Source organism: Acomys russatus, chromosome 32 (genome assembly GCF_903995435.1).
Source record: "Acomys russatus chromosome 32, mAcoRus1.1, whole genome shotgun sequence".
NCBI lineage: Eukaryota > Metazoa > Chordata > Mammalia > Rodentia > Muridae > Acomys > Acomys russatus.
This window is the reverse complement of record NC_067168.1, coordinates 3,576,194-3,591,790: the sequence shown is the minus strand read 5'-3', so window position 1 is coordinate 3,591,790 and position 15,597 is coordinate 3,576,194. Positions and strand designations below refer to the sequence as shown.

The following is a 15,597-nucleotide window of genomic DNA, read 5'->3' as shown; positions in this document are numbered from 1 at the left end:
ATCCACTATCAAGTCAAGAGGGGCAACTCTGTCCAGAGCTGACAGCCACCTGGTAGGCCTAAAATCCCACAACCCAGTGGATACACTGAACCAGATAGTTTACTGGTGAATTGTATCATATAGAATAACTCAATAATGCTGTAATTGGGGGGGGGGGGGGGGACCAACAGCTCCTTAGGTGGGGGATGGGAAAACCAACATTTATGTTTTAACCAAAATGTCAGTCTCAAGAAACATTGTATCCAGGCACTAAGCTGTTGCTCTTAAATATTTAAACTTCGGGAAATTTTTATGAAATGGAAACCCTGTTAAATTGCTGTGTCAAAACCATTATCATTCTAACTTAAGAAAAGAAATTGAACAGCCCTTCACTGTAATAGGAGCTGAACTGTATCACACATCAAAAGCTGCCTTAAAGGTCTGAGGACAACTTTTAAAAGGGCACTTTTAATCACATGCTGAATATCATAATTACAGCATGTCAGGAACATGTGCTTCCCTGTTGTCTATAATCCTCTGCAAGGGAAGGTGTCTGGGTTTACCACTGGCATGGCTTCTCATGGATTCTTTCTTTCTCCTAGTTCTTACTATTCAGACCTCCAGCATCACTCCAATCTTTACCATATCAGGAGCATTTTCTATCTCCTGCTAACACATCTGCCTGCCTGCTTTTAAGGCAACAGCAGGTTATTTATGCCCTTGGAGAGCCAAAGTGGGTCAGGAATATAAGAAGCAGACTGTGAGCCCTATGAGGGAAATGGCTATGCCTGGTCTACTGTTGGGAGACTCTAAACACCAGGCAGAGTGTTTGGCAGACAGGATACACAATAAATATTTCTGCCTGCCATTAAACTAAGGCCCCATTCAGAGAATCGGCCCACAAATATCCATGGAACCAGGCTATTCTTAGGTATACGTGAATTTAGGGAAAAGCCCCTTAAGTCCCAACCTCAGGTCTCAGTGACTGAATCAATCTGTATGTAGGAAGACTAAAAGATGAATTCTATTACCCATAAAGCTGTGATGGAAACTCAAAACGTTATAGCTCAAAAGTGATAACGCCATTCCCATTTTTCCCCTACAAATCTTTTGGTTTAAGAAATCAGATCTAGAAGTCCAATGACTTACCACCCAATTTCTGCATATCAGCCTACAATTAACAGGTCAAAGATGGATGGATGGCAGGGGCCTCATAGGAGCTCAGAGAGGACAGATCAATGTAATGAAGCAATGTTTACAGACTGACAGCTCTTTACAGGAACATAAACGAAACTTGTATCTATTGCAGACATTAACTGCGTTGATTAAATGAGTTAATATTTGCAAAACTTGGAATTGTACTATGTAAGTTAGTAGGGTAACTTTCAATCAGTTTCCAGTGATAGTCACTCATATCTTTGAGACCTGCCATGCTTAAAGAAATTACTAGGTTTATAGAAACATTTTAATTGTACACTTCTTAAATCTGGGGCTAGAAAGAAAAAAGCCCCAGGTTCATGCCAGCTCCTCATTTCATGGCTGGAAGAAATTAATCATATACCTCATATTTGTTAGAAGAAGAAGAAGATGGTGAAGAAGAAGAAGAAGAAGAAGAAGAAGAAGAAGAAGAAGAAGAAGAAGAAGAAGAAGAAGAAGAGGAGATCATAGGTCACAGAAAGCTTTCACAACTAGTATTAAATTTGACCCGAACAGCACCTTGTAAGGAATGCAGAACAAGGATAAATAACTCTATTTGGTAAGAAACCTGAACCAGGGAGGTTATGTAGTTTGCGAAAGATCACAGAGTTGGTAGAAAGGTCTAGACCAGATGCAGTTATCTGGATGCCCCAATCAGACTTCTTTCCTCTAGGCTGCAATTTGGGCTCTGGGCTTATTGGTGTCATGTGTGCAAGGCAATGATTCCAAAATGCTAAAAGAAGAGTCCAGAGAGCTGGGGCTATCTATATATAGCTCAGTGGTAAAGGATTTACCTAGTAAGCTTGAGGTCCTATATTCAATCTCCAGTGTCAGTGAAGGAGACAAAGACAGAGACAGGAAGACACAGATTCTGGTAAATTTTTGAAACGTGAGCTTGAAAAGTTAAGGCAATTCTGTTGAGTGGAATTAGAGATAATTAATAATCAATAGCTGGCAAAACACCTTTGAACTCGTAATATAAGATACCACGATTGCATGCACCACGCACTACTCAACACAGATTTTTCTGAACAGTCTCCAAAATACGCCATTCAGAGATTACTAGACCCTGAGAATATGGGCGTCGGTTTTAGACTGAAAAGGCTGACACTTCCCCTAAACGAAGACCAAAAGGGAAAGGCTTGCCGGAAAGGAGGGTGAGGACACAGAGCTAACGAGGCTCTCGGGGATAAAGCGCAGGTTGCAAACTCCCAGCCACCGAGGAGCCTGAGAATAAGCTCGCCATCGCCCGGCTGCATCTTCCCTTAGACTCCGCACCCCAGGGCAGAGGCAAGAACCCTGCAGCTAAAGGTGAAAGCGGACTGGCCATATCTGCAGAATCCGAAATAGTCTTCCCCGAGAGGCTGCCTGGCTCATACTGGCACAGGACGTTATTTTAAGCACGAGTCCCCAGAGAGCGACCCGAGCATCTGCCCAAGTGCATCATCCCACCCGAAATGGGCCCAAGAGGCAGAACAGGGAGGTACAACTGGGCAGGGAGGTGCAGCCCGGCAGGGAGGTGCAGTCTAGCAGAACCCGCCGGTCCAACAACCACGGCCCCGGGCGCGCGACCCCTCCCCAGGGCGCGGCCCCGCGGCGCGCGTTACCTTGGTGTAGATCTCGGACGCGGCCATGGCGGGCCCAGCGCCGACGCCCCCCGCCTGGGCGGAGGCTGCAGCTCGCGTGGCAGCCGCCCGCGCCGGTGAAGCAGCGGCGGGCGGGAGGGGAGCAGGGGAAGGGCCGGGCTGAGCAGGGCGGGGACGCGCTGGCGGGCGGGACCGGGCGGGGCGGGGCGCGTCAGACGCTAGCGGCGAGCGGGAGCCTGGCGGTCATCATCACCCCCCCTCCCCCGGGGCTCGCCGCGTGAGCCCAAGGCGCGTGCCCGGGGGTTTGGGGTACCAGCCGCGGCCGCCTCAGTCTCCCCAGCCGCTAGCTGTCCACACGCAGCCCTTGCAGTCTCCTCTGCAGCCTCGTGTCTTCAGCCTCCTGGTCTTCTCGGTTTCCTCGGCTGCTTCGCCTCCTCGGAGAGGCCTGGTCTCCGTAGCCTCCTCCGTCTCCGCGGCTGCCCGCGATGCAGCCGTCGCCGTCGCCCTGTGCATTGTGGGAGCGGGAGGAGGCTGCGCTCGAGCGCGGCCACCGCGTTTGCTCCCGACTCTCTCGGGCTCACGCTGCCTCCCATCGGCGGCGGGCACCGAGCATCATCAGCCCACGCGGCTGACATCCAAAACACCTGCCTTGGTGGTGTCCCCAGTGTGCGCGAACGTGAGACAGTGTGGGAGCGCGCGTCCCGCGCGAGGGGCTGTGATAGCAAAGGCTGTTAGTGTCCGTGTGGACCCGGGAGCCCAGAGGTTGCTCATCCTGGTCCAGGTTTTTCTAGAAAGAGAACTTGGCTAGGGGAGGGTTCGTGGAAGGCCTGTCCATAATGTGCAACTCTAGAAGAGCCTTGCTCGCTGCAGGGCGGGGAAGTTGAGCCCTGCACCACCTGGAATTTGAAGGATGCCCAAGGTCACTCTGCACTTGGGTCTGCCGCAGAGTCGCTTGGTGATGGAGGAACAGAGACAGGGTGGGCGCTAACACAGACACTTGAGTGAACCTGAAAGCAAGATGGCCCTGGGGACCGGCCACCTTAAACCTGTGGGTTCGCCGACCTTCCAGAACAAGCCCTTTGTTCTGCTCAGCTTTTAGGCTAGATGGTAGTACCTGATGTCGATCCTGAAGTCACCCGATACCAGAGTCACCTGAAAATGGCAGCCCACTGAGAGAGACTCAAGTGCTTGCAGTTTTCACTCAGTCTACTCGGTGCCCTTAGATAAGCACAGAAATGTGGTTTTTTCATCCCAATCCTCCATGTTCTCCCTACGTACACTTTCACACTCATTTGAAATACTCTTTCTAAATTACAGCCTTTTTTATGTGCCCGTCTTTCTTATTTCTTTCAATTGCAAATGGTGGCCGGTGTCTGTCATGGGAAACTGGGACCGGTTTCATTATTTGGTGCGTTGGTTTTTGAGACAGGCGGTCCAGGTTGGCTTCGAACTCCCCATCCCCCTGCCTCTCCGGTACTGACATTTTAGAGCTGGTTCTGAGATCATCCCAGTCAAGATCAGTGCACAAAGCCTGGCTCCCTGATTGTGTCTGAACTTGAGGAAAGGGCGTTTGAATGAAGACTATTTGCCGCTTTGGTGTTGATTCCATCCTTTCTTCGTTCGGCTGTGAAAAGACTGAAAATGCACCTTCTGACCAGCAGAGCATACAAAGCATTGAGTTGAGATTTGGGAGACTTAGCTCCTATCTCTTGGCGAGTTCCTTCATGCTTGTGCAAGGCGCCTGTTTTCTTATCTTCCTAGCTACCCCTCGGGACTGCTGAGGGACACTGAGTATGACGGAGGAACAAAAAACACCCAAAACCAAACCCTGAGGGGTCTTATAAAAGCAAACTTTACCCCCTCCCATGAACAAAAAGAAAATTGTGGTGATTCTTTCATAATTGTCAAACACATGCATTCAATCACCCAGATGTTTGAAGCCATAATGAAAGAAAGAGGAGGTGAGGGGTAGAAGAAAAGTTTTTTTCCTTTTGGTGATGGTGGGGCGGAAGTCGCTTTATGAGGCTGAGTCCTGGGAGTACTGGAATTGCAGGTGCACGCTACCACATACACTTTTAACCCCTTGCTTCATTCAGGAAAAGAACAGACTTTAAGCAAAACACACACAACCAGCATGTGGCATGGGGGCACTCTGGTGGAAGAACTCTTCTGTCTCATGCATATGTATTTATAGCCCAAAGCACTCTGGTATTAGTATGGTCTGAAAACCAGGAGAAGGGTCCACATTCTGAAAGTAGGTACAAGGTACTGCTTATTTTATTGTACACTGATAAAAATTTTCAGTTATTGCTTTGTAAGTTAATGTTTTCTTGTAGGGCTGTTTTCAAATGAATTCAATGTCCAAGTTAAAATGAAAACAAAAACAAAAACTTTTCTCCAAAGTTCAGATGTCCCTTAACTTTCTTTCTTTTTAAAACTTAGTCATATCCTGACAAACCAATTATATATAAATTAGAAATACTGTTAATTTGAGGTGCACTTAAGAAACCTACTGAACAGCAGTGGCATAGCTTAGCCTCACCTACCTTGAGTTTGTTCAGAACACTTAAATTAGTCTTTTGTTGGGCAAAGTCATGTATCACAAAGCCCAGTTAGTGATAGTGGTGGATAAGTTAGGTAATTTATTACATACTTGTCAAAAAAAAAAAAAAAAAAAAGGATGGCAACACAGTACACTGTAGAGCACCAGTCATTTACCTTGGTGATAGCATGCCTGACTAGAACCTACAGCTTACCGCCACCGCCCAGCAACATAAAATAGTATCTTACTAGGGAAAAAAAGAACAAAAATTAAAAATTCTGGGCTACAGAGATTAAGATTCTACAGTGGTTAAGATTCGATTCCTGTGGGTTCGATTCCCAGCACCTACATGGTGGCTAACAATTGTCTGTGACGCCAGTTCTAGGGGATCTGATGCCCTCTTTAGGCTTCCAATGGTATCAGGTATACAGACCTACATACAGGTAAAAATAACTTAAGATTGTTCCAGAAGTTCAGGACTAGGGTTGCAGCTATTGTCTCAGCACTTGCTAAGAATGTATGAGGCCCTGGGTTCCATTCAATTCTACCAAAGTGGAGGGTTAGAAGAGAGAGAGAGAGAGAGAGAGAGAGAGAGAGAGAGAGAGAGAGAGAGAGAGAGAGAGAGAGAGAGAGAGAGATTACATTTTCTACTAAATATATGCCACTTCCATGCCATTCTAAAGTTTAAAAAAAAAGTAAATTGAACCATTCCAAGTCAATAATATATAAACATATACACACATATACATGTATGTATTTATGGATACGACTGTTATCAATGACTGTTTAGAGCTACAATGTGCCAGACATCATTCTACATGCCAAGGATTCCTGTAAAATATCCATGTAAATCCTCATGGCTTTACAGTCTCGTTGGGGGGACAGCAAATAGAAAGTCAGAAGGTGTTAAGTGTGTGTATTCATTTGCTAGAGTAATATAAACGCTACACAACGTGCTTAAGCAATGGAAATGTATCAACTCAACTCAGTTCTGGAACTGGAAGTCTCAGAGCAAGATCATAGCATATGGGGTCCTTCTTAGGACTATAAGATACAATGTGTCCCAGGTCTACTCCGTTGTTTTGCTCACAAACCTTTTTTTTTTTTTTTTTTTTTTTAAATACCCAGGAGTCTCTTTATATAGAGAGGCTGGTCTGGAACTCATCCTTGTACCTCAGCCTTCTAGTGATGGGATCACAGGAGTAATACATCAACTTTTGTGTGTGGGTGGGGGCTGAGACAGAGTTTCTCTGTGTAGCCTTGGCTGTCCTGGACTCACTTTTGTAGATCCACCTGCCTCTGCCTCATGGGTGCTGGGATTACAGGCAGTGCACCCCCAGCCCGGCTGACTTTTGCATGCTGGTAAAAGACCCCCATCTTTGTTTTAATCTTCATGTGGCACTCTCCCACTGTGCAAGCTTGACTCTAAAAGTCCCCTTTTTATAAAGACACTGTCAGGTTGAACTGAACACTACTTTATGACTTGAGCTCAATTTTTTTACTCATGTACTAATAAACTGAGAACTTCACACAATGTGAACTTTTGGTTGGCTTAACATTAATGCAGGTAACTACATTAAAGATATTTATAGGCAAGCACACGTGATCCGTTAGCATACATATTAATTCCTTTTTGCTGTAGCTAAGAGTCTACAAGATAAATAGCACAGTAGCCGCAAGCCACACATTCTTGAATAAAAGGAAACCAGAGATCTTAGAGAAATGGAGGAGGAGATAAATATAAAATGAGCCTGGAAAGTGTGCTCAAAAGGAAGTGCTTCAAAAACAAAACAAAGCTTGTAGCTTAACTATTCTACTTTTTCAGGTAGGGTCAAAATATGCAGCCTTGGCTAGTCTTGAACTTGCAGTGATCCTCTGTCTTCTGCCTCTGCCTCCTGAAAGCTAAGATCATGAGTGCTTGCTTAGAAATATCTTTAATGTAGCTACCTGCATCTATGTTAAGCCAACCATAAGTTCACATTGTGTGACGTTCTCAGTTTATTAGTACATGAATAATCCTATCCAACTTGTCTTCCTTCTTATAACCCCTACTCATGAAAACCCCCTGCTACTATTATTTATGTAGACCTCCCTTTGTAGCCCAGACTGCCTTCAGATTCAGAGCAATCCTCCGGTAGCCTGCTACCTATTAGGATTATAGGCATTCACTGCCATGCTCAACTTGAGAGCCCCCCCCCCTTTTAAATTTTTGTGGTTTGTTTGTATTTTTGTTTTTTAGAGACAAGGTTCCTCTGTGTAGCCTTGGCTGCCCTGGACTCACTTTGTAGACCAGGCTAGCTTCAAACGCACAGAAGATCCACCTGTTTCTGCCTCCCTAAGTGCTAGGATTAAAGGCGTGAGCCATTGTTACATTGATTGATTGATTGATTTCTGGGCACATGTGGAGATCAGCGGTCAGAAGACAATTTGTGGGAATTAGGTCTCTCCTTCTAAAATGTCGGTCCTTAGGATGGAATTTAAGTCTTCAGTCTTGGCAGATAGCACCTTTACCTGCTGAGCCATCTCACCAACCCCCATAAGTCAGTCTCTCTCTCTTTCTAGAAAACTCTTTCATATTTTGTTTTTTGTTTTTGTTTTGTTTTTCGAGACAGTGTTTTTCTGTGTAGCCTTGGCTGTCCTGGACTCACTTTGTAGACCAGGCTGGCCTCAAACTCAGTGATCTGCCTGCCTCTGCCTCCTGAGTGCTGGGATTAAAGGTATGCGCCACCATGCCTGGCTATAGCTGGGTCTTGAAATAGCACTATTCCTATTTTGCGGGGAAAGCACCCGATTGATTTCCAAAGTGATTGTACAAGTTTGCACTCCCACCAGCAATGGAGTGTTCCCCTTTCTCCACATCTTTGCCAGCATGTGCTGCTACTTGAGTTTTTGATCTTAGCCATTCTGATGGGTGTAAGATGGAAACTCAGAGTCGTTTCCATTTGCATTTCCCTGATGACTAGGGATGTCGAGCATTTCTTTAAGTGTTTCTCAGTCATTTGATATTCCTCTGTTGAGAATTCTCTGTTTAGCTCTGTACCCCATTTTAAAATCGGGTTATTTGGTTTGTCTACAAAGTGAGTCCAGGACAGCCAAGGCTACACAGAGAGACCCTGTCTCGAAAAATCAGAAAAAGAAAAAAAAAAAAAAAACCCATCTATAGCACTGTTGGGCATATACCAGAAAGATGCTCCACCATACAACAAGGACATTTGCTCAACTATGTTCATAGGCGCTTTATTCATAATAGGCAGAATCTGGAAACAACCTAGATGTCCCTCAACTGAAGAATGGAGAAAGAAATTCTAGTATGTTTACCCAATGGAACGCTGCTCGGCTCCTACCAGTTAATCACAACACACTGAAGATACTTGAGCCACATGCACAGCAGCAGCAGAGTTGGGCAACTTTGGGGACAAGCAGAGGTCACACAGCAAAGTCCGGCTCTGAGCTTTTGTTCCACAGGGCCTCTAAGCAGCGGAGGTGCAGCAGCTCTTCCCACTAAACAGCAGCTGCTGAGACACGTGTGTGGGCTGCTCCTGGGCTGACAGTAAGCCTCCGTCCCCAGCCTTTCTAGTAGTTTTGTCAGTAATCTGATATACAGCTCTTGACAAATCCCTTTCACTGCTAACATGGCTCAGAATTGTGTATGTGTGATTAAGAACTGTGACCATTTAGAGTGATGGAGCAAGAGTGAATGGTAGTGGCTACACTCTCAAGAGTACAGTTTTTCTCAGAAAATATTTATTAGGTATTCACTGTGGCCAGGTATTGGGCCAAGGGCTAGGGTAAAATAATAAGCATTCTGACTGTAAGGAGGCCAACTGAGGGAAGTTTCTTCAGTGCGTTGTGATTAAGTGGTAAAGCAGTGTTGCATGGAAACCCATTGTGTCTCGGGATGAGGGAATGAACGCAAGGTGGGGGAGGGGAGCACAGTTCCTCACAGATGAACCGAGTGCTGCAGGAAGGGTAAGAGCAAGCAACCCAGCTTAGGCAATCAGGCCAGGGAAAGATATTTACTATACACAGAATTCAAATATTGTTAAGATTTATTTTCATTTGTGTGGAGGGGTGGAGGGTGCGTGTGTGTGCGTGCGTGTGTGTGTGTGTACTATGTGGCTGCAGGTGTCTGAGGAAGCCAGAGGAGGGTGTCAGATCCCCTAGATCTGGAATTACAGGCAGTGGTGAGCATCCCAACATGGGTTCTGGGAACCAAACTTGGGCTCTCTGGAAGAGCATCAAGGGCTGTTAACTGCTGAGATGTCTCTCTGGCCCCTCAGTTTCTATCTATCTATCTATCTATCTATCTATCTATCTATCTATCTATCTATCCATCCATCCATCCATCCATCCATCCATCCATATCTAACTGTCTATCATCTATCTATCTATCTATCTATCCATCCATCTATCCATCCATCCATCCATATCTACCTGTCTATCATCTATTTATCTACCATCCATCCATCCTCTATCTAGCCATCCATCCATCCATATCTACCTGTCTATCATCTGTCTATCTATCCATCCATCCATCCATCCATATCTACCTGTCTATCTATCTATCCATCCATCCATCCATCCATATCTACCTGTCTATCATCTATCTATCCATCCATCCATATCTACCTCTATCTATCTATCCATCCATCCATATCTACCTGTCTATCCATCCATCCATCCATCCATCCATCCATATCTACCTGTCTATCATCTATCTATCTATCTATCTATCTATCTATCTATCTATCTATCTATCTTATAAAGGATTGCTGAAAGAAGGCCAGGCAATGGATGGCATTCATGGAGCCCAGAAACTGGTAGATTCACCTCAGGATAGCAGCCAACTTTGAGATAACAGATGGACAATAGGACAAGAAAGAAGCCAATTTGGAAATAAGGAAGAAGAAGCCATCAGGAGAAAGGTTCCTGGAGCACAAAGATCATATAAGGACTTGATATATCTGAGACTAAAATAATTTAGCTATCATCTAGACCAAAAATACAAGGAAAGAAAAACCCTGAGAAATGCCCAGGAAAGGGACTTATAAGATCTGGGCCATGGTGGTGCATGTCTTTAATCCCAGCACTTGGGAAACAGAGGCAGGTGGATCTCTGTGACTTTGAGGCCAGCCTGGTCTACAGAGAGAGAGAGAGAGAGTCCCGGGACACCTAAGTTTACATAGAGAAACCCTGTCTAGGGGTGGGAGAGCGGCGGAAGCTAAATAAAATAAAATAAAATAAAAATAAAAGGGCTCACAAGGAAATGCAGTCTATGATCTGTAGTGAATCATATCATTCTACAGAGTTGGAGAAACTGCTGGTAATTAGAGAATACAACGCACGCTTCACCATCTGTGATAATGGAACTATGAACACAGATGACAAAACCTGAGAAAGAGAGGAGAGTGAGAGGGGAAGGTAAAGATGGTGTGGGTGTGTGGCTGAACCTATAAGCAGCAAAGAGGAAGCGAAAGCAGGGGCATTGCTGAAAGTTTGAAAGCAGCCAGAGCTACATGAGTTCTAGGTCAGCTTGGACTATATAACAAACCCCTGTTTCATAACTAAGTAAACAGGGCTACAGGTCAGTAGGTAAGTGCTTTCGTAGCATGCGCAGCCATAGCACCACATACTCCAGTGTGGTAAAACAAGCCTACACTCCCAGTCTTGGGAGGAGAAGGCAGGAAGGCTCTAACTTCTGCTCAGAGTGAGCGAGGTTAGGAAGATGGCTCAGTCATAAAGCATCTGCTCATGAGCCTGAGGAGCTTGGATCCAGAACACACATAAAAAGCCAGGTGTGGCAGCATGTTTGTTGCCCTTGAGCTGGAGAGGAAAGGGATTGACAAGAGGCACGAATCCTGGAAGCTCACTGGCTGCCCAGTCTAGACAGATGATAAACTCCAGGTTCAGAGAGAGACTCTCAAAAATTAAGGTGACGAGTGATAGAAGACATCTCATGCTGACTTTTGGCCTCTGTATGCACGTGCACACATGCAAACACAAGCGTGAACACACACACACACACACACACACATACACTCACACATTCTTGGCTACATAGCAAGTCCAAGGTAAGCCTTAGGATACATAGAATACAGGAGACTGTCTCAGAAATGCTAATTTTGCTATCTGGATACACAGTGGAGAATCAAGAAATACTCACTACAGTAAATGTAATTGGTTATTCCAAAAAAGAAAGGTGACATTCCGTCACTAAACTAGCAAAGAGGTTTATAAAAGAATCAAAAGCAGTGGTAATTAATATACCAGTCATAGATCTGCACACCTGCAATCTCAGATCTTATTCTGTTTGTATAATTTATTACTATTAGTGTTGGGGTACACATGCATAAGTTAGAGGACAATTTTATGGAGTCATTTTTCTTCCTCTACTTTTATGTGGGTTCTGGAGATCAGACTCAGATTGGCAAGATTGTAAGGTAAAGCACCTTTACTAGCTGAGCTCTCCTGCTGTCCATTGATTAATTAACTAATTAACTATCAAATTAATTAATTAATTTTGAGTAAAGGGCTCACTATGTAGGCCTGGCTTAGCCCAAACTTGGGGGCCATGTTTTGCCTCTGCCTCTTGAGGGCTGGGATTACAGGTGTGCACCACCACACTTGGCAGTCTCAACACTCAAAAAGCTGAGACAGGAGGATCTCAGATTCAGATTCCATGCTAGCTGGGCTCCAGAGTGAGATCCTTTCAGGGGAGGAGAAAGAGGAGAAGGAGTTAAGAGGAGGAGGAAAAGGAGGAGGAAGGAGAAGAACTAGACTAATAGCCAAAATCACTTTTCCTTTTTTAAGGTTTATTTATTTATTATGTATACAGTGCTCTGCCTGTATGTGCCTACACACCAGAAGAGGGCACCAGATCTCATTACATATGGTTGCTGGGAATTGAACTCAGGACCTTTAGGAAGAACAGCCAGTGTTCTTAACCTCTGAGCCATCTCTCCAGCCCCAGTTTTAACTTCTATCATTCTCCCCACATCAAGTTTCCCCCTTTTATCAACCTACAGGTGTGCCTCTGCTAGATGGCATTTGTTCCATTGGCATATTTTTTTTTTTTTTTAATCAAATCTGAATTTAAACAATGACCCCAAAGAAATGACTTTAAAAGTTTGGCTTTTCCTGGATCATTGGTTTTTGTGTATTTGTTTGTTTCATTGGTTTTGTTTGTTTGGACAGGCTTTTTGTATAGCCTTGGCTGTCCAGCATTCACTTTGTAGACCAGGATAGCCTTGAACTCACAGAGATCCACCTGCCTCTGCCTCCCGAGTGCCAGATTAAAGGCGTGTGTCTCCTTGCCTGCTGGATCATTGTCAATGTACAAATATGTTTATAGATGTCAACTATTTATTTCAAGATCTTGCTGAGCCATGAGCACACTTCTTAGGGCTTAGCATAATAATGCTTTTTGGATAGAGGCACTTTCACTTAGTGTTCCCCTCCTCTGTCCCACCTCTAGTGACTCACCTGCTGAAGATTTCAAAGGCATGCCAAGGGTGACTCCATCCCAGTTCTTGGCCTCCTGCCTCTCCTGACATTTTGCTTTCCTCACTTTTTTTTTTTTTTTCAAATGGATGGGAGTGTAACTTCTAAAGGTGCTAACACACACATATTTCCAAGCTGATAGTTTTTGACCAAAGGGGCAACACTCTCTAATAGTCACTACCACTACCTCGCAGGTCGGGTGAAAAGAGCATCATTTTCTTCTTCTTCTTCTTCTTCTTCTTCTTCTTCTTCTTCTTCTTCTTCTTCTTCTTCTTCTTCTTCTTCTTCTTCTTCTTTCATCTATGACAAAATCTTGAGCTCATCAACTAAGAGGGATGGTCCCCAGCTCCCTTGGCTATCAGAGATAGTGGAAACTGAAGAGGTGGGCCTTCATTGGAGATCTTATGTCACCAGAGACATGCCCACAAAGGAGATTGTGGGGCCCGGGACCCCACCTCACTGTGAAAGGGGACAGTTTTTGCTTTACCACTAGGGCCTTGTCATGATGTGCTACTTCCCCACAGACTCCAAAGCCATGGGGCAAATGATGGTGGCCTGAAATCTCCAAACTGATGAGGCCAAATAAACCTTCCGTCTGTATAAACTGATTATCTCAGGCATTTGTTATAGTAACAGAAAGACCACTAACACCGTGACGATCTTCAAAACTTTCCATACATTTGACAGTAAAACCAAACAATTCCTCCAAATTGGAGTCTTGTTGTAAGTCAGAGTTCTCAAAAGGACTGTTGCTGGGGGGGGGGGGGGGGCGCTGGAGAGGTGGCTCAGAGGTTAAAGAGCACTGGCTGCTCTTCCAGAGGTCCTGAGTCCAAATCCCAGCAGCCACGTGGTGGCTCACAACCATCTAGAATGAGATCTGGTGCCCTCTTCTGGCCTGCAGGTGTACATGCAGGCAGAACACTATACATAATAAATCTTTTTTAAAAAAGAAAAAAGGATAAGGGTTCCCCCTTATTACTAATTTATCTTAACCTGTTATTCTCCCTATAGCTCTCTGTCCCGGACAAGTACCTCCTTCTCTATGGAAATGGTGCTCTCCAAATGACAAGTGACACAAACTCCCAAATCAACAAGCCTTTTCTCCCGCCCTACTCTTTGCACTGTCCACTACACTTCACATGGCTGTCTTCACATTAAAGCTTCTTCCTCCTTTTGCCACAGACACTTGTAGAACAGCTCTCCATGGGAACGAAACACGCCGTAGACCAACAGCAATATCAGAACAAAACAGAATTACGTGTACTAACACGTTGGAACAACTGTAAAAAAAAAAAAAAAAAAAAAAAAAAGTAGCTCTTCAAAGTTTATGTGGAGCTCTTTATTTTTACAATTGTGGGACTTGAACTCAGGGCCTCAAAAATGCTAGTCAAGTGCTTTACCACTAACCTGCATACCTTCAACCTTCAGCTTACGTGTAAACGTACTAGAATACAGATGAGGAACACTACCACAGGTGAGCCTCTTAAGTGAGCGCAGCTGGGGCAACTCAAGCAGTAGACTACAGTACAGTCAAGTCCTATATCACAATCAGTAGCAGCTGTTTGGTTTTTTTCAAGACAGGGTTTCTCTGTGTAGCCTTGGCTGTCCTGGACTCACTCTGTAGACCAGGCTGGCCTCGAACTCACAGAGATCCCCTTGCCTCTGCCTCCTAAGTGCTGGGATTAAAAGCATGCGCCACCACCATCCAGCAGTAGTAGTCTTATAATCCACAGCACTGGTGAATATTTATTTATTTGTTTGTTTGTTTATTTGTTTGTTTGTTTATTTATTATTTTTGTACCATGACAGACTTCTTTCTGCTCATCAGGTGTAACTTTAATGGTAGGATGTGTTTGTGTTTTCTTTCTTTTGGCTTTGCAGATGCGTGGTTATTGTTTCTTGTGTTTCCCTGGGTATAGTTTGTTACCTACCTTGTGTTAGTGTTTTCCCTACTAGTAGTCTCTGTAGGGCTGGATTTGTGGCTAGCTACTGTTTAAACTTGGTTTTCTTGTGCAATATCTTGTGTTCTCTTCTATGGTGATTGATATTTTGGTGGGTATAGTAGTCTGGGTTGCATCTGTGGCCTCTTGGGTTCTGCATGGCACCAGTCCAGACCCTTCTGGTTTTCATAGTGTCTTTTGAGAAGTCATATTTATTTATTTTTAACTAGTAAATTAAAAAAAAAAAAAAAGTCTTTCAGCAAGAAGTCTTGGTGATTACTGCTTCCCATAGTATTGTTATCGAAGTGGCCTAGGATTGAGGAAAACGTTAATGGTTAGTGGTGTACAGACAGCATATGGTAATAGCTATTAATGCATAAGTCAATAATGGATAACCTACACACAAAATGATTAGAAATACTAGCATTTAGGGACACTAGACTGCGCGAACCCAACATGCTCTACAGAGCCCAATTTAGTAGCCTATTTTGGTAATGGAGCAGGGAGTGCTTTTGATCAGATAGAGAGTGCCTGCAAGGTTGTAACCACAACCAGAAGCAATGATCACGTGTTCCTGTCCTGGGAGGCTGTGCAGACCAGTGTCAGGGAAGCCCGGGGTGTATGAGAACAGAGTTATTTGGCATACCTCACACAGAGAAACACTGAGTCTAAGGGCCTAGGTCCAGAGTCGGGTCTCTCATTGCTCTTGTCTGTAACCTGGTTCCCCACTTACCTTTTCATCCTGACATTCCATCACTGTTTCTATTCAAATATTGGGGGGGGGGGACACAGTATCTGAGACAGGGTCTCGGTATACATGCCTTCCCTGGCCTGGAGCTTGCTATGTAGAGGA

General features: G+C 44.6%; 1 protein-coding gene across 1 annotated transcript in view; it reads right to left on the bottom strand.

Moving 5' to 3' along the window:
* The window catches only part of Myo5a (myosin VA), a 157,824-nt gene extending 154,999 nt beyond the window's left edge, over nucleotides 1-2,825 (bottom strand). Inside the window, exon 1 of the mRNA XM_051140184.1 lies at nucleotides 2,784-2,825. Within this exon, the coding sequence (XP_050996141.1) occupies nucleotides 2,784-2,810 (27 nt within the window). The 5' untranslated portion in view covers nucleotides 2,811-2,825. The remainder of the gene's footprint in view (nucleotides 1-2,783) is intronic.
* Between the last annotated feature and the right edge of the window lie 12,772 nt (nucleotides 2,826-15,597).